This window comes from Macrobrachium rosenbergii, chromosome 56, assembly GCF_040412425.1.
Source record: "Macrobrachium rosenbergii isolate ZJJX-2024 chromosome 56, ASM4041242v1, whole genome shotgun sequence".
Taxonomy (NCBI): Eukaryota; Metazoa; Arthropoda; class Malacostraca; order Decapoda; family Palaemonidae; genus Macrobrachium; species Macrobrachium rosenbergii.
In genome coordinates this window covers 1,397,933-1,417,500 of record NC_089796.1, presented here as the reverse complement: position 1 = coordinate 1,417,500, position 19,568 = coordinate 1,397,933, and the positions used below count along the sequence as shown (strand labels likewise).

The window sequence follows — 19,568 nt, the reverse complement described above, 5'->3', positions numbered from 1 at the left end:
GACGCCGAACACGAGCAGGAAGGAACGCCCGGGCGTTCAGTCACTGGAGAGTATACGTAAGTCAGTCAATATGTTTATGAAAATATAAACATGTTTACCTTCTCTTACTTCTCTTCCTCTTACTTCTTCCTAATGAACACCATCATATTCTTTGGAAGCTTGAATTTCAGGTCAGTGGCCCCTGTGGTTGGGCTTGTTCCATATGAATAGGGTCCAGCTTCTGAATAATAATAATAATAATAATAATAATAATAATAATAATAATAATAATAATAATAATCTTTGGAAGCTTGAATTTCAAGTCAATTGCCCCTGTGGTGGGCTTGTTCCATATGAATAGGGTTCAGCTTCTGAATAATAATAATAATAATAATAATAATAATAATAATAATAATAATAATAATAATAATAATAATAATAATAATAATTATAATAATTATAATAATAATATTCTTTGGAAGCTTGAATTTCAAGTCAGTGGCCCCTTGTGATTGGCTTTTTCCAAATGAATAGGGTCCAGCTTCTGAATAATAATAATAATAATAATAATAATAATAATAATAATAATAATAATAATAATAATAATAATAATAATAATAATAATAATAATAATAATATGCTTTGGAAGCTTGAATTTCAAGTCAGTGGCCCTTGTGGTGGGCTTGTTCCATATGAATAGGGTCCAGCTTCTGAATAATAATAATAATAATAATAATAATAATAATAATAATAATAATAATAATAATATTCTTTGGAAGTTTGAATTTCAAGTCAATGGGCCTCCTGTGGTGGGCTTGTTCCTTATGAATAATAATAATAATAATAATAATAATAATAATAATAATAATAATAATAATAATAATAATAATACTTAACAGCTGGGAGAGCCCCGAAGGAACCGAATACGTCGTGAAATACGTCGCAGACGAAAAGGGCTACAGAGTGGTCGAGTCCAACGCCGTGCCTTCTGCAGGAGGCGTCCTGGCCGGAGGGGAACAAGCCGACCTCGAGGGCGACGAGGACGACGACGATAAATGAGCCCGAAGTCTCTTAATCCGCTCCTGAAGAGGATTTATGAGGATTAAAAGGATTAAGGATTATATTGCCTTGTTCAAGACCACCTTTTAGTTAACGATTATACCTTTAGGGTTATTATGTTAAGTTATTGTCTTTTTTCTATTAGAATTTCCTACTCTCTCCCTTTCCTTTACTTTATTATTTATTTATTCTTGCTATTCTGACTTTTTTCTGTTCATGACCGACTTATTTATTCGCCAATAAAGCCAGTGTATAGAATGAAAATGGTTTGATTCCGGATAGCATTTTGAATAAAGTAGGCTTTGTCAGGAGAGCAGTTTGAAGAATTGTGAACCTTTAGCATTGAAGCATTTGGAAGAATGATGCCTTTTTCATGGGAGCATTTTGAAGAATGGATCCTTTATCAGAAGAGCATTTTTGAGAATGGAACCTTTATTAGTAGAGAATTTGGAAGAAACCTTTATTAGTAGAGAATTTGGAAGAATGGAACCTTTGTCAGAATGGCGTTTGGAAAGTGGATCCTTTATCAGAGCAGCATTTTGAAGAATGAAACCTTTTTCAGAAAAGTATAAGAATGGGTTCTTCACTCGAAGAGTATTGTGAAGAATGGAACCTTTATCAGTAGCGTATTTAGAAGAATGAAACCTTTATCAGATGAGCATTTTGAATAATGGAACCCTTATCAGTAGAGAATTTTGAAGGATGGAACCTTTATCAGTAGAGTATTTTGAAGAATGGGTCCTTTATCAAAACAGCGTTTGTCAGAAGAGGATTTGTAAGAATTGGACCTATATCAGAAGAGCATTTGGGAGACTGGAACCTTTTTCAGAAGAGCATTTTGAGGAATAGAACCTTTATCAGCAGAGCATTTTGAAGAATGGAACCTTTATCGGCAGAGCATTTTTAAGAATGAAACCTTTATCGGCAAAGCATATAAAGAAGGTATCCTCTATCAAGAGACTATAATGTAAACCTGGATTTTCATAGTGACAAAAACTTCTGCATTTTGAGCACCCAGTAAAAAACAACTGATTTTGTTTTGAAATATATCTTGCAAATGAATGTTACGTGATTCTATTCTTCCAAGCCAAAATCCCCTTGTGCTTCTTTATAAATAATAGCAGCACCTTAATTTCTATTTACTTTTTCTCTATTTAGTAGGCGGAAAAAAAATTCTTATAACATACATCGTTTATTTACAATGACCTTACAAGAACGGAAATCGGAGGGTACAAATGACCTCCCATGAAAACAGCGCTAGAATAAATAAATAACTGAAATCATGATCGGTCTAAGAAAAGATGAAAAATACAAACTGAAGCAGAGAAAAAGAGATGATCAAGTTTTGAGCAAGAGTCTCATTCGAGCTTCGGAACCTCTTGTTTATTTATCATCATCATCTTCTTCGTCATCTTCGTCTCCTTCGAGATCGGCCTGTTCCCCGTCGGCGCGGACGCCTCCTGCAGAAGGAACGGCGTTGGACTCCAGGACTCTGTAGCCCTTCTCGTCAGCGATGTACTTGACGACGAACTCGATTCCTTCGGGACTTTCCCAGCTGCAGGAAAGAGAGAGAGAGGTAGGCCTAGTTTTCATCTGAATGTTTTGCATAGCAGATACTCTTTAGGAATAGTTTGATTTGGTCCTGTTTCAGCCTAGATAAATATGTTAAGAAGAATGGGATGGAATATAAAATTTAGGCCAAAGGCTAAGCACTGGGACTTACGAGGTCATTCAGCATTGGAAGGAAAATTGGGAGTAAAAAGGTTTGAAAAATTAACAGAAGGAAAACCTTGCGGTTGCACTATGGAACGAATTTTAGGAGAGGGTTAAGGAAAGTAAGTTGGAAGTAAGAGAATATGAATGGAAGTACAGTAAAAGGAATGAAAGGGATTGCAGCTAGGGGCCGAAGGGACGCTTCAAAGAACCTAAAGTAATGCCTACAGTGCGCCGCGTGAGGTGCACTGACGGCACTCCCCTCCTATAAAGCTGTTAAGACGAATAAGAACCAATCTTGAGATATTTCGTTTAGTTACCTAAGAGAAAGTTGAACAAGTTTAGATTCATATTTGCATAAATTAGAAATTTGCATAAATTTGTATCTTTCCCCCTAAAACTACTTTTTTCCTAATACTACAAAAATTACCGCCACAAAGTTACCTCACATCCGAATTACATTTTGTGATTGGTCAACATTTCTTTGGCATCCCTCTCTAAATACAGGTCGTTCACAGGTGTACAAGGACCAGGTCACACTGGGTTACTGTACTATATCACACTGATAAGCAGTTTTATATCATTACAAAGCAATATAATATCAGAAAGTACTTATGACCAATTTTAAAATTTAGTGATTGTTCCATTAACATTTTAAATCATTCAGTCTAAATTATCTATTCCTAATGGTTATGACCATATCCTCTGCGATGCCAGTTGGGGCTGGGTATTTGATTTACCCAGCCCTAGTGGGTATCGTTTCAAATACTACATGCCTCGATGGGCACACTGTAGACAAAAATGAAGTGTCTTTTACTTCTCACGTATTCTCTTTTTCCTTCTTTCTCTCAGCTGTCCAACTTCTTTAAATTAACTTCGATTAATTTTCAGTCCTCATTCAGCTACATCCTTCGTGAGAGTCCTATGGGAGTCCTGCAGTTTGACCTAAGAAACTCGCTCAACAAATAATACCAATTGTTATTAACATTATTACTGGCTCTCCCAGAGATTGGTAAAATGGTCTAACGGTACGTAACGTCCGCCAACTTACGTGTATTCTCCAGTGACTGCTTTGCCAGGGGTTCCCTCCTGCTCGTGTTCGGCGTCATCCCCCTCGAAGTCCAGGATTTCGTCGGGGCGGGCCATGGCCACAGCCACTAGGCCTAAGCCGATCAGGAGCTGGAATGGAGAGGAATATCAAATTACTTGGAATACGAGCAGCATCAGGTATCAGCTCTCTGAGCTGGAATAGAGAGGAATATTAGACTTGGAACACAAGCAATGTCATGTATCAGCTCTCTGAAATGCTTTCCTCTGCTTAAGCTTAATAGGATAACTTCGATCAGCTTAGAAGCATCTCATTAGAAGCTTGGAAGTATCCTGCCATAGGCCTATTGGTGTCATACGAAAAGCCTTGGATATAGCCTACCATAAGTTTGATAGTACTATACGAAAAGCTTATACCAAAAGCTAAACAGCACCTTATTGAAAGCTTAATGATGTTTTACCAAAAGCTTAGCTGTATCTTACCGTCAGCTTTATAGTATTTTAACCAAAAGCTTAAATGTACCTTGCTATAAGCATATCAATATTATACTAATAGGCTTAGCAGTACTTTACCATCAGCAAGTATTACCGCAAGTTAAGTATCATCCCATCAAAGCCTTTGCAGTATCTAAAGCTTAATCTTAGTACCACCTATCCATAAGCTTACCAATACCAAACAATAAAGCTTAAGCACTATCTTACCATAAGCTTCATGTTGGAGAGACGGCGAAGAGGCTCTTCGGAAAGAGTTCGAGTGAGTAAGTGAGGAGTATTGTACCTCCGGAGGCCGAGACAGATGGTTTTATATACCCGTGCCGAAATGTACGACCTTCACCCACTCCCCCCACCCCTCTCCCACTCACAGTTCGTGTCTTGGGAGATAATAGGCCCCGGAGAGAAAGGAGGAACGATGATAAAAAAGGAGAGAATATAAAACGTTTTGGCAAAAGGCTAAGTCTAGCGGTAGGAAATGCGTAGGTGATATTTCTGCAATAAATGGGTCTAATGTTCCCCAGAATTAAAGGAACTACTAGGTCTAAGGTTTACAGAAATAAAAGGAATGCATAGGTCAATATTTCTGGCAAAATGAAGGACGTACGTAGCTCTATATCTCTATAAAAACAAAGGAAACACATATATCAGTGCTTTCCTAAAAATCAAGGATATACATAGGCCTATTTTTTTTGCAAAAGTATAGGAAATACATAGGTCTATCGTTTGTAATATTGAAGGAACTATTTAGGTCTATATGTTTTTGCAAAATTAAAGTATATGCATAGGTCTATAGTTTTGCACCAATAAAGAAAATACTTAAGCTAATATTTTTGCAAAAGTAAAGAACAGCATGGGCCTATAATTTTGCAAAAGTAAAATACGTAGGCTTATATATTTGCAAAAGTAAAGAAAATACGTAGGTCTATATTTTTGCAAAAGTAAAGGATATACATAGATTTGTAGTCTGTAAAATTAAAGGATATATATGGGTCTATTTTTTTTTTTTTTTTTGCTAAATAAATGTGCATACATAGGTAGGCAGCTAATGTATGGGCTTATATGTATATGATTCCATCACACAATATATCCTTCATTTCACTGAAGGATTCAAGCCTGCATTTTTACCTTCAATCGTTTAATATCCTTCAGTCACATTGTCCACCATCCTACATGCTAATATTCCATCCTTCAAATGATATTCTACATCAGCCTAACATCTGTCTGCTAAATATTTCAGTAATTTGACTCTAAAAGGAATTATCCTTTCACCTTCCCAAGCCATCCTAAAGAAACATCCTTAATTTAATCCCTCTGATTCAGGTCTTCAATCCATAGGGATCCTTTCTTCAAAGGAAGGATTTGACATGGATTCTGTTTGTTTTAATCCTCTACTCTCTCTAAGTTTCATTTTTCAGTATTTTTGTTATTTTTTTTTTTTTTTGCTATTCAAGTTTGTAAATAAAATATTTTTTGCTATTTAAACTTGTAAATGAAAAAAAACATTTTGCTATTCAAGCCTGTAAAAAAAATGAAAATTTTTCTTACTATTCAAGCTTGTAAATAAGAAAAAATATTTCTTGCTATTCAAGCTTGTAAATACAAAATGAAATTTTTTTTTCTTGTTATTAAAGCTTGTAAACGAAAAATAATTTTTTTCTTGCTATTCAAGCTTATGAATGAAAAATATTTTTTTCTTGCTATTCAAGCTTGTAAATGAAAAATAATTTTTTTCTTGCTATTCAGGCTTGTAAATGAAAAATAAAGTTTTTCTGGATATTCAAGCTTGTAAATGAAAATATAATTTTTTTTCTTGCTATTCAAGCTTGTAAATGAAGAGTAATTTTTTTCTAGCTGTCCAAGCTTTTAAATTAAAAATAATTTTTTTCTTGTTATTCAAACTTGTAAATGAAAAATATAATTTTTTTCTTGCTATTCAAGCTTGTAAATGAAAAATATAATTTTTTTTCTTGCTATTCAAGCTTGTCTTGATATTCAAGCTTGTAAATGAAAATATATATTTTTTTGCTATTCAAGCTTGTAAATGAAACTTTTTTCTTGATATTCAAGCTTGTAAATGAAAAATAACTTTTTTTCTTGCTATTCAAGCTTGTAAATGATACTTGTATCACATACCTGGCTATATTCATTATTATTATTATTATTATTATTATTATTATTATTATTATTATTATTCAGAAGATGAACCCTGTCCATATAGAACAAGCCCACCAAAAGGACGACTGACTTGAAATTCAAGCTTTCAAAGAATATTATTATTATTATTATTATTATTATTATTATTATTATTACTATTATTATTATTATTATTATTATTATTATTATTATTATTATTATTTGAAAGGAGTAGCAGAAGGTAATAGGAAATACAGAAAGAAGATCAGTTATAGAAAAGAAAAATAAATTAACAAAGTGATAAATAAATAAATAAAAATGTAGGTGAACTGGTCACTTATCTCAATTAACCTCTTGTGTCTAAATTATACTGCAAACGAGTTCCAGATCTTATTTACTTAACAAAATCAGTCATTTTTCTAAATCATAAATTTAGTAAAAATAATAAATGGTCAATAAAACTCACGATTATATGTTTGTATGAATGTTATTATTATTATTATTATTATTATTATTATTATTATTATTATTATTATTATTATTATTATTATTATTATTATTATTATTATTATTTAGTAAAGACAAATAAGTCATTTTCACTTTCAGCCTATTTCATAATTTTTTGTTCATATTCACACTACCTAATCTAATAAAAAATTATAAATAGTCTTAAATAACATTTTTCTGTCTTTTATTAAGCAAACTCGTTTGTTTTTTGTCATTATTAATCTGAGTTTTATCCCATAATGATATACAATTACCCTAATTTTTAAAAATTCAGAGTTCTGGGTTTCCTCTGTACATTTTTCAATATTATTAACACCTCTTTTTCTTATCTCTGCCGCCTGTCCAGTCATGTGTTCCTTTATTCCTTTATTAGAAAATTAATTAAATTTGCAATTGACTGTGCAATCATTTGCTGGAAGTAAAAGGTCAAGAAAAAGTGAGACAAAGAAAAAGATTAAATTGGGAAGCTGAATATGTGTGTGTGAGAGAGAGAGAGAGAGAGAGAGAGAGAGAGAGAGAGAGAGAGATCCCTTTGACCATAAAATTACAATGACCGTATGACCTTTTTTTTTTTATTTAAATTGGAATTTTTCACGTTTTCTTTCATGAACAGACGAAGGGGTAACTGTAAGAGATCATCTCCTGAAATTCAGTGTTTTTCGCAACTAAAAAGTTATTACACTGTATTTACTTTGGGTTGCCAAGTACTTACTACTTAAAAACAAGATGAAAGGACACAACAGTACACTAGCTAAGTACTCGTCTAGATAAGATGAATGTGCTAGTTTAGGTTCGGTTAGGTTAGGTTAGGTTGGCAAAATTAGCGTATAATAGGTATCATTAGAGCTTAGTGAACCTCCTATTATGCATCTTTTTCGTGCATGTAAGTTATTTATATATATATATATATATATATATATATATATATATATATATATATATATATATATATATATATATATATATATATATTTCAACCTAACTAACCTAACCAACCTAATATATATATAGATTTGTTCTTTCAGCATATTAGTCAATTCTCATGCACGGAACGTGCATGCAGAGAAAATGCAAGAGTTTGGTTTGAATTCGACAATTTGATCTGTTATCTAAAGGAAAATTCAGTTTTTCTGACGTGGGACGTCCTTCTTCTACTTCTTGGTTCTTATTGCCATCTTTCTAATTATTTCATTTCCCCTCTTTTTCCATTTTAGCCCATTTTACTTCAGAGACAAAATTCCCCTTATTTGAAGCGTCCCAATTATATTTTCTTAGCTATCTTGTCAAAGATATATAGGAACACAATACGCGTAGAATTTTGGTGAATAAAAGGAATATGCAGAATGCTATTATCCCTTTAAATTATATATATGTGTGCTAACCCATCTGCCCTCTCCGTTCTCATTGAACGAGAAAATCAGACTTCTATTATTATCTGAATTCAGTTGGAAAAATTGTGGGCTTTTGCATTTTGAGAATCATAAGGATATTGATTATATATATTTCGATGAATATTATTCACTGGATCCATGAATATTTAATAAGGGAAATAGATAATCACTCGTAAATCATATATAGTTTATTTACAATGACTTAGAGTGGCCATAGAGAGCAATAAGTACCTCGATAATTAACGGGGTCGCTAAAAGTAATAATTCAGGAGCTGACTTAATAATAATCATTACTGATAATCATTAAAAATCATAAATAAATAAATAATGACATACGTGATCCAGAAGAAAAAAAAATGGAATAACTGAGAGATAACTATTTCTCAATTCCTCAATTATCCTTTGAACTCCTTATTATTCATTTATCATCATCTTCTTCTTCGTCGTCTTCGTCTCCTTCGAGATCGGCCTGTTCCCCGTCGGCGCGGACGCCTCCTGCAGAAGGAACGGCGTTGGACTCGAGGACTCTGTAGCCCTTGTCGTCAGCGATGTACTTGACGACGAACTCGATTCCTTCGGGACTCTCCCACCTGCGGGGAAGGACAGGTGAGGTCAGCAGCCAGTTAATTAGGATTGGCAGGTAACCATGGATCAGTATATGCAAGTAGAAAGTTTTTAGAATGTTTCTCTTAAGTAAAATTCAATGTTACTTATTGAAATATAAGAGCTTTCTCCTCTATATCATATCAACAAGGAATTTTTAGTGTACTCTCGTGAGCTCTAATGAAGTTTTTCGTGACATTGCTTAGGAGGAACTAATTTCATGACTGTCATAATATCTGTATATTCGGAGTTCGTGATGAGTCTGGAACGATATTAGTGCCTGGGTCTAAAGAAATATTTGTTTGTTTATCTTTCATTATTATCTTATTCTTTTTGTTTGCACTTTCGTTTTTAAATTGAGAGTATACTGTTATGTGAAAGCTTACTTTTCAAATTTACATTATTGATTCGCTTTATATGAGAGTACGTGCATGTTGAATAATTGATGGTAATAACTGGTATATTTATAATACATGCTTCCATTAGGAGTAATAATGTTCTGTGGATAAATGGGATAATCTGTAGGCCTATGGGTATTAAATGAATATATATATATATATATATATATATATATATATATATATATATATATATATATATATATATATATATATATATATATACATATATATATATATATATATATATATATATATATATATATATATATATATATATAGTATATATATATATATATATATATATATATATATATATATATATATATATATATATATATATATATATATATGGCTGGTAGGATGTCCCTAGTTCTTGTCGTAACCTAATATCTACTTCAAGTTTTGAGGCACTAACTTTTGGGATGAGGGCGCAAACCCTACACCCACCGCCCTAAAGACAGTTAGGGGACTGCGTTTGCCAATAGTCACCCATCCAAGAATGTCTTAAATCAAAAACTGGTCAATTTCTCTAAGCGAAAGACTAGCCACTTTGCGACCAGCCCACATAGCTACCTTGCCCCAAGCTTTCCTGCGGTACGTAACGTCTCCCAACTTACGTGTATTCTCCAGTGACTGCTTTGCCAGGGGTTCCTTCCTGTTCGTGTTCGGCGTCATCCCCCTCGAAGTCCAGGATTTCGTCTGGGCGGGCCATAGCCACAGCCACCAGGCCTAGGACGATCAGGAGCTGGAGAAGTTAAAGAATAGGATATGTCTTGAGGAGAAGATACATTGTAATTAAAAGCTATTTCAAGGGTTAGGTCTATCTCACACTAAACTTTGCAGCATCCTATTGTATAAGATTAACTTAACATTAACTTCATAAGCTTAGTAACCTCTTACCATAATCCTAACCGGATTTTATCAAAAGCTAAGTAGCCCAACAAAATCTAACTATGAACTTTGCTGCTTTCACTATGAGCTTAATAATATCTTACCATATGCTTAGTAGCATCTAAGCATAAGCTTAGTAGTCCCTTACCATGATGCTAGCAGTATTTTACTAGAAGCTAAGTAGTTTAACAGATTCTTAACAAAATCTTACAATAATCTAACCAGCAACTTACAATCAGTTTATCAATAAGCTTAGTGTTATCCAAGCAAAAGCTAAATATCCTATATCCATAAACTAACAGTATTTCACCAGAAGCTAAGTAGCTACTAACCATAAACCTAAAAGTATTTTAACAGAAGCTAAGTAGCTTCTAACCATAAGCCTAACAGTATTTTACCAGAAGCTAAGTAGCTTATAACCATAAGCCTAAAAGTATTTTACCAGAAACTAAGTAGCTTCTAACCATAAGCCTAACAGTATTTTAACAGAAGCTAAGTAGCTTCTAACCACAATCCTAACAATATTTTATAATGATATGAGCAGCTTCTAACCTTAAACCTAAAGAAATACCACAAGAAGCTCAGTAGCATCTTACCATAACCTTCATGTTGAAAGACTTTGGGAGTTCGAACTGAGTTCGAGTCAAGAGGAGGAGGAACAGGAGTAATGTACCACTGGAGGCTGAGGGCAGATGGTTATATATACCCATGCCCAGAAATTCGACCTTCGGCCACTCCCTTACCTACGTGAACAATCTGACCGTTCGTTTCGTGGGCGCTGATAGGCCCTTCAGAGAAAGGTACAGACGCCAGAAATAATAAAAAAAAAAATGGTACGATTGTTGTGTTTTGCAGACGTGATAGCGTCTGTTACTCTCTCTCTCTCTCTCTCTCTCTCTCTCTCTCTCTCTCTCTCTCTCTCTCTCTCTCACACACACACAAGTGATAGCAATAAACAAAAGACAATCGTGAGTACTTTCTTGTCTCAAGGTAGAAAATAAACTATGAAAGGTTAGAAGAAAAGATTATATTGAACCATCTGCAGGAGGCAAAGACTACGAATGATTAGAAGAAGAAGAAGAAGAAGAAGAAGAAGAAGAAGAAGAAGAAGAAGAAGGAGAAGAAGAAGAAGAAGAAGGCAAAATAGAAGAAGAATTAGAAGATGTTGTCGATAGTTGAAAATCAGAAAAAGGCAAGATGATGAAGAATCAGGAGATGGAAGTAGAAATGCAACAATGAAGAAGAAAAAGAAGATAAGAATTTTACAAGGAGGAAACGAAGATGGTAAAGAATCAGAGGAAGAAGGAGCAACAGAAACTGATAGGAATCGTAAGAAGGAAGCAACTATAATGAACAATTAGAAGATGGTGATGATAATAATAAAAAATTATGAGATAATACCAAAACTCCGAATACGTAAAAGGTGTCCACAAACTTTGTGCCAAGCTGAGGATGGTACTTTTGGTGTAGAGAATTACGGCGTCTGCCATGAATGAGACGAAGTTCAGGATTTTTACCCAGAGGGCTAAGATTCAGACCAAAGGCCACGAGAAGTCCAGGACGAAAGTCCAGGAGATAAAGTCCGGCAAAATAAGCACTATGGCAAAGCCATGGAAGTCAGGTTCGAGGGTTGGTGTGGGTAATGTAATTTGCATAAGAAATTTCCAACACCATCTCTTCACCAGTGGTGTGATAGTTTATTGGAGAGAGAGAGAGAGAGAGAGAGAGAGAGAGAGAGAGAGAGAGAGAGAGAGAGAGAGAGAGAGAGAGAGAGAATAGCATATTTTTAGAAAATGAAGTTTTGATTTCCAAGGGAACTGAATAAACGTCTTCAATTATACAGTAAAACCACTGGTTGAAATGAAATCCTTCAAATGAAAGTATTTTGTTTAAAATTTTACAACTTTTATTTGTAAATCTGATATCATTATTTATTCATCTTCATTTTCATTATACTATGCTTTTCGTCGTATGCCTCAAATGTCTAAGTTTTTCATACATGTGCATTTCAATAAATAATGTCTAAAACATGGATGCGTATAACTACACTAATAAGAAAGAAAACATTTTGTTTACAAAGTAGCAATTTACACATCAGGTAGGACACTGGTGGTCTAGGAGAGTTTAGGTTAGGTTGGGACATATCCCATTAAATTTATCATAGATGCTCAATGTATACACCCTAACCTTCCCTAAACTCACAAAGGGTATACCAACTCCTCCGCTAAGGTAGTCACTTTGTAAACATAATATCGTAGTTTAACCTAACCAGGTTGGAAAGTGGTGGTCTAGGTGAGGTTAAGTTAGGTTGGGACATATCCCATTAAATTTATCATAGATGCTCAATGTATACACCCTAACCTTCCCTAACCTCACAAAGGGTATACCAAAGCCTCTGCTAGGGTAGTCACTTTGTAAACATAATATCGTAGTTTAACCTATCCAGGTTGGAAAGTGGTGGTCTAGGTGAGGTTAAGTTAGGTTGGGACATATCCCATTAAATTTATCATAGATGCTCAATGTATACACCCTAACCTAACCAAACCTCACAAAGGGTATACCAATTCCTCCGCTAAGGTATCTCTTCGTAAACATAACATCATAGTTTAACCTAACCAGGTTGGAAAGTGGTGGTCTAGGTGAGGTTAAGTTAGGTTGGGACATATCCCATTAAATTTATCATGGATGCTCATATACTCCTTAACCTAACCTAACCACACTAACGCCATCCTGACCTATCTGTCCAAGTAGCCACTTCGTAAACAAAACAGCAGAGTCTAGCCATACCTTATCTAGATCTCCAAACCTCCTCCCTCACCCACCCCATACCCCTACCCATTTCTAACCCGTACAGGTAAACACTAACATGCCCTCACCTTTATCAGACCGGTTCTAGACCTCCAGACTGGTTGCCCTAGCTTTGCAAAGTTAATTAGAGAAATGACGGTCCTTAGGCTCCTAAAGTGTTGAGGTACAGAGTAAGTCATTTGAAACTACCCAACCACAAAGAATTTAGAGAAACTTAAAGTAGTTCAGACGTATTCCTGGGGTTATTACAGTACGTAACCTTACAATACAAAACCTGTTATGAATTTTAATACATATATTCATTTAAAATACAGATTCAGTCATATGAAACTACCTGATCACAAAGAATTAGAGAAACCTGACATAATTCGGTCTTTTTCCCGGTGTTATTACAGTACGTAACCTTACAACATAATACCTGTTATGAATGCTAATACGTCTGTTCGATTAAAATTTCGTTACACGCACTTTAGTTAGGAAGAAAAAGATATTATGACTTCAAGGTAACCAAAGGAAAGTGTTGAAGGTTGTATGGAAAATGTGCAGCTCTAAATGGATCATCTGACCTTCTCGTAATGTAGTCCCTACGAAAAAATATAATGCTATTTTTCGTAGATTAAAGCAATTAAATTTAGTTCTGTGTAATATAATGTATTGTGAAACAGGTCTGGCATATCGGGTATTTTACAGTCAAGTTCGTGTAAGGATTGTCTGGTCTGTGATTTATAATAATAATAAAAAAATAATAATAATAATAATAATAATAATTGGAGTAAAAGACCAATTAATTAATATTTACATTACTAGAATCTTCTTGTTATTTACTAATGTTTACAGATGAACAATTTACAAAATTCCCTTAGTTTACGATACTCTAAGAATGGTATCTTGTAAGCTGTTCCATTTACATGAAAAATGTGTATAACAAGAAGGCGATATAAACACATATATAATCTAACTGGTTTTTTATTTAGAAATAATAAAAATAATTTATTTTTTTAGATCTTTACAAACAATACTAATAACAAAACAATATGCAAATGGGCAGCTAATAAACAAACTGGCCTAGGATATACAGTAGAGTAAATATGCATAGTCTGAAAGCTCCCGTGACCAAGGTCAGTCAACAATCCCTGGAAGGGCGTGGAAAGCCTTCCAGAGAGAGAGAGAGAGAGAGAGAGAGAGAGAGAGAATCCTTATGCTCACTGGGTGTGCAAAGGAACTCCCCAAAGTTGCGAAAGATAGATTCCCCTTACCGGGTGAAATCTGCTGCTTTGATGGAGTGGAAATGATTTTACGTATTCGTCAGTTTTATGCCTGAATAAGAAATAGAGATTTTATGATAGTAAAACAATACGTTTGATAGAGTGCGTTCTCTTTATTTTCTTCCATTTTGAAAGACAGATTGAGGGATTTGGAACGATAATACAAGTTACATCAGAGGGAATAATTTGTAGTTTATAATTCCTAATAATCTATAATAATTTACGTTTTTAAAGTTGCAATAAACAGGGATTCGTGAAGCGGCTGAAAAAACACACACACACACACACACACACACACACACACACACACACATATATATATATATATATATATATATATATATATATATATATATATATATATATATATATATATATATATATATATATATATATATATATATATATATATATATATATATATATATATATATATATATATATATATATATATATATATATATATATATATATATATATATATATATATATATATATATATACATATATATATATACATATATATATACATATATATATATATATATATATATATATATATATATATATATATAAATATATATATATACTTATATATATATATATATATATATATATATATATATATATATATATATACTTACTTTTAGTCCCTCATTGGATGGGTCGATACCGTATTTGGCTAGCACTCTCCTAGGCCCGCGTTCGATTCTCCGGCCGGCCAACGAAGAATTAGAGGAATTTATTTCTGGTGACAGAAATTCATTTCTCGCTATAATATGGTTCGGATCCCACAATAAGCTGTAGGTCCCGTTGCTAGGTAACCAATTGGTTCTTAGCCACGTAAAATAAGTCTAATCCTCCGGGCCAGCCCTCGGAGAGCTGTTAATCAGCTCAGTGGTCTGGTTAAACTAAGGTGTACTTAACCTGCTGCTCCTAAGAGCAAGAGCCCGTGCTGGCACAGGGCTAAATGAATCTGAGACACCAATCTCTATGATGAGTAATAATGAGTAAGATCTAGAATATGCAAATGAACGATCCCAAACCAGCTAGACTCACCTGGAAGGGCCAAGACCCAGTTACGAACCCTTTCGTTCCTTTCACCATACCTCCTTTCATAGTCTCTTTCTCCCATCTTACTTTCCTCAACCCTCTCCTAACAGTCGATTCATAGTGCAACTGCTTTGAGGCTTTCCTCCTGTTACTTAACCTAAGGTTCATAGATCATGACAACAGTCACCCCGGACAGCTCAGCAAGGAAGTACCTTTGCAACAAGAGAACCAATTTCAAATTCTGCAGTTTCATCGCCTGACAAGAATCATTTGGAGAATAAGATTCTAATCTCTCGTCGGTGATTCGTTGAGGTGAGGTGATGAATTATGATGAATCATTTTAATTCTGATTCGAAGATTAGCTCAGATTAGACTAGTGTACCAGTATAGGTTTCAATTTGCATTTTACAAATAGGTTATTAAGATTTCTGTGATGTGAAGTCGAAGTTCGGGTGTAATATGTCAAGTGAAATTCATTTCATGAGATTATTAGGGACATTTAACAAAAACTACATTATATCGTCATAACACATACTTCCATAAAAATCTATACATTATCACGTCCCACTTCATTGCAAAGTTCTCTGCCGCAAAGAATATATATGACAGATTTCTTCAGGGCTTCTATATACCACTACGTACCAGATTTTTCAGTGATTACCAGTTTTATTTTCGTTTTACTATCACGCACCCTTTTATTAAATGCACTTTTTGCTACAAAAGTAGAAAGAAGATATATTATACCTAGATTTGGAGAAAGAAATCGACAGGTATGTATATGTAAATATATTTAAAGACAAAATTGTACAGATAGCTTTCGGGAATCTGTTCGGTTTCTCATTTTCGATCTGACGCGCTGATGTACACTCCAACCAAGTGCACATAAAAGGACTGAAAACAAGCGGATTTGTTGACAAACTATGGAACCAGTCGTCAAACATAGATCAGGCAATGCCGTCGTTTTCTAATGAAAGGCCCGAGTTCCATAGTTTATAAGCAACTTCGCTTGTTTTGGGGTCCTTTTATTTTCACTTGGTTGGAGCGCTACATCAACTCGACAAATTGAAGGGGGAACGGAATAGATTCCCGAAGGCTATCTGTACAGTTTTATCTTTAAATTTATTTACATATACATAACTGTGGATTCGTTTCAACATTTCAAGACTCATGCTACTATGAGCATTTTTTAATACCTAGTTTTGTCAGTCAGTTTTTTTAAAAACCTGTTCATTTACGCTGCAAGAAGTTCAGCGTTCTGGAAATTCCATCCAGAAATTGGGACAAAAGAAGAAAATAAATATTCTGCTGATATTTATCTTCATAAATTACTTATTCCGTCCAAAAGTAAGGTTAAATAAGAAAGGAGTATTCTGCAAATATCTATATCCATAAAACAATTACAATAAATACATAACTCTTGAAGTGTCGCATAAAGATTCAAATCTCTGTAAAATATTGAAGAATCTCTGATTTGTACTTAGAAGCAAGACCTAAAGCTAACTGCATTGTGTAACTATCCCCAACTATTCCAGAATACTGTGCGTCAGGAATTCTGAATATCCACTGGTAACAAGCCTCCTATTTATCATCATCCTCTTCATCGTCTTCGTCACCTTCGAGATCGGCCTGTTCCCCGTCGGCGCGGACGCCTCCTGCAGAAGGAACGGCGTTGGACTCCAGGACTCTGTAGCCCTTCTCGTCAGCGATGTACTTGACGACGAACTCGATTCCTTCGGGGCTTTCCCACCTGCGGGAAGGAAAGGGGGGTTAAGTACTACATATTGATATTAACAGAGACTCTTCTCTCTCTCTCTCTCTCTCTCTCTCTCTCTCTCTCTCTCTCTCTCTCTCTCTCGCTCTCTCTCTCTCTCTCTCTCTCTCTCTCTCTAAGATATTCTAAAATATGAATAAATTCATCTACCTTTAAGATATTCTAAAAAAAGGAGTGAATTCAACTATTTTCAAGGTATTATAAAGAAGGAATAAATTCAATTATCTTTATGACATTCTAAAAACAGGAATAAATTCAACTATCTTTAAGACATTCTAAAAAAAGGAATAAATTCAACTACCTTTAAGATATTCTAAAAAAGGAATATATTCAACTATCTTTAAGATATTCTAAAAAAGGAATAAAGTCAACTATCTTTAAGATACTCTAAAAAAGGAATAAATTCAACTATCTTTAAGGTATTCTAAAAAAGGAATAAATTCAACTACCTTTAAGGTATTCTAAAAAAAGAATAAATTCAACTATCTTTAAGATATTCTAAAAAAGGAATAAGTTCAACTATCTTTCAGGTATTCCAAAAAAGGAATAAATTCAACTATCTTTAAGATATTCTAAAAAAAGGAATAAATTCAACTACCTTTAAGATATTCTAAAAAAGGAATAAATTCAACTATCTTTAAGATACTCTAAAAAAGGAATAAATTCAACTATCTTTAAGATATTCTAAAAAAAAAGAATAAATTCAACTATCTTTGAGATATTCTAAAAAAGGAATAAATTACACTATCTGTAAGGTATTCTAAAAAAGGAATAAATTCAACTCACTTGTATTCTCCAGTGACTGCCTTGCCAGGGGTTCCTTCCTGTTCGTGTTCTGCGTCGTCACCTTCGAAATCTAGGATTTCGTCGGGGCGGGCCATGGCCACAGCCACTAGGCCTAGGGCAATCAGGACCTGAATAAGAGGAAAAGGTATTATTATTATTATTATTATTATTATTATTATTATTATTATTATTATTATTATTATTATTATTCGACGGACACGATCAGTCACATCTTGACAATTTTATGTTTAATTGTTTTCAGTTCAACAAATGAACGCCAATGCTAATTTCTCATTGCTCCTGGATAAAAGGGAAAAGATATTATTATTATTATTATTATTATTATTATTATTATTATTATTATTATTATTATTATTATTATTATTATTATTCGAAGGAAAAGATCAACCACATCTTGTCAATCCTAAGTTTATTTGTTGTCAGTTCAACAAATGAACCAAAAAAGCTGATTATTCATTGCTCATTAATCTTATCAATGAGATAGCTACGTTAACCATAGCTATTGGATTAAGCTGGCCTTATGCCAGCACTAGACAGAGCTCCTGTAAGAGCAGCTTAGTCTAGGATATCACTCACAAACCAAAAGCTTTCTTGATTTCTGAAGAGAACTGGAAGACTTCTTAATCTTATTACAGAGTTAGCTACGTTAATTATAGCTGGTGGATTCAGCAGGCCTTATGCCAGCACTAAATACTGCCTCTTTGAGAGACCTGCAAGGGACACTTGGGCCAGCCCTAGGCACTGCTCCTTTGAACACCCTGTTTGAAAAATAGCCCTTAAACTCATATACTAACCAAAAGCTTCATGATTTCTGAAGAAAATTGGAGGTCTTCGAAATACCCAGATCGAATGCCCCACCAGATCCTCAGGGCCTTAATTTTATAGTCGGGGCATCCTGCTATGACCTTCTATGCCCCGCCCCCTTTCTGCTAAACCGACCAAAAACACGAGGTTCAAACGACCTTCACCTCCGGGCCTGCCTAACATGACGCGGGGGCATGACGCGTACCGGTTGGGGCATGGGAACTGGGCACGTGAACTGGGACGCCAATGACGACAAGTTTTTATGTCCTTTTATTAATTCATTTTTTTTAAGGAAGAGTTTTGATACTGTGGATTGGAACTGTTTATCCGTTTTAAACATTTATTTTCGTCTAGTGTCACAGTTCCGGACTTCGTTTTGATTTGTGAAAAATCTACGAGTGTCTTGGCGTTGTCTGATCATATAATTTACTTATATTTTTATCTATTTGTTTATTAATTTGTTAACTTTTTTTCTTTCTTAAAAAGTTACCTCTTTTTTCTGTATTTCCCTTTTACCGTCTGTCACTTCTTTCAAATGAACACCTTAATATTCTTTGGAAGCTTGAATTTCGAGTCAATGGACCCTGGGGTGGGTCTTGTTCCATACGAATAGGGCTCGTGTTCTGAATAATAATAATAATAATAATAATAATAATAATAATAATAATAATAATAATAATAATAATAATGGACACCATGTTCTTTGGAAGCTTGAATTTCAAGTCAATGGCCCCTGTGGTGGGCTTGTTCCGTATGAATTGGGTTCGTCTTTTGAATAATAATAATAATAATAATAATAATAATAATAATAATAATAATAATAATAATAATAATAATCAAG

General features: G+C 34.0%; 4 protein-coding genes across 4 annotated transcripts in view; 1 reads left to right on the top strand and 3 right to left on the bottom strand.

The window, feature by feature from the left end:
* The window catches only part of LOC136836279 (cuticle protein CP575-like), a 2,579-nt gene extending 1,395 nt beyond the window's left edge, over positions 1 to 1,184 (top strand). Inside the window, exons 2-3 of the mRNA XM_067100321.1 lie at positions 1 to 56; positions 879 to 1,184. The exon at positions 1 to 56 is cut by the window's left edge and continues 75 nt beyond it. Of these exons, the coding sequence (XP_066956422.1) occupies positions 1 to 56; positions 879 to 1,038 (216 nt within the window). The 3' untranslated portion in view covers positions 1,039 to 1,184. The remainder of the gene's footprint in view (positions 57 to 878) is intronic.
* A 1,033-nt stretch (positions 1,185 to 2,217) lies between these two features.
* LOC136836663 (uncharacterized) lies at positions 2,218 to 4,642 on the bottom strand. Its single transcript, XM_067101133.1, has 3 exons — positions 4,501 to 4,642; positions 3,803 to 3,930; positions 2,218 to 2,593 (listed from the first exon to the last, which is right to left on the bottom strand). The coding sequence occupies exons 1-3, from the start codon at positions 4,510 to 4,512 to the stop codon at positions 2,422 to 2,424; spliced, it is 312 nt and encodes a 103-aa protein (XP_066957234.1). The 5' UTR covers positions 4,513 to 4,642; the 3' UTR covers positions 2,218 to 2,421.
* A 3,855-nt stretch (positions 4,643 to 8,497) lies between these two features.
* LOC136836660 (uncharacterized) lies at positions 8,498 to 10,944 on the bottom strand. Its single transcript, XM_067101131.1, has 3 exons — positions 10,816 to 10,944; positions 9,946 to 10,073; positions 8,498 to 8,914 (listed from the first exon to the last, which is right to left on the bottom strand). The coding sequence occupies exons 1-3, from the start codon at positions 10,927 to 10,929 to the stop codon at positions 8,743 to 8,745; spliced, it is 414 nt and encodes a 137-aa protein (XP_066957232.1). The 5' UTR covers positions 10,930 to 10,944; the 3' UTR covers positions 8,498 to 8,742.
* A 5,767-nt stretch (positions 10,945 to 16,711) lies between these two features.
* On the bottom strand, positions 16,712 to 18,781 carry LOC136836689 (uncharacterized). The gene is made up of 3 exons (XM_067101177.1): positions 18,718 to 18,781; positions 17,903 to 18,030; positions 16,712 to 17,092 (listed from the first exon to the last, which is right to left on the bottom strand). Exons 1-3 carry the CDS (start codon positions 18,727 to 18,729, stop codon positions 16,924 to 16,926), a joined length of 309 nt encoding a protein of 102 aa, XP_066957278.1. The 5' UTR covers positions 18,730 to 18,781; the 3' UTR covers positions 16,712 to 16,923.
* Positions 18,782 to 19,568: the final 787 nt, after the last annotated feature.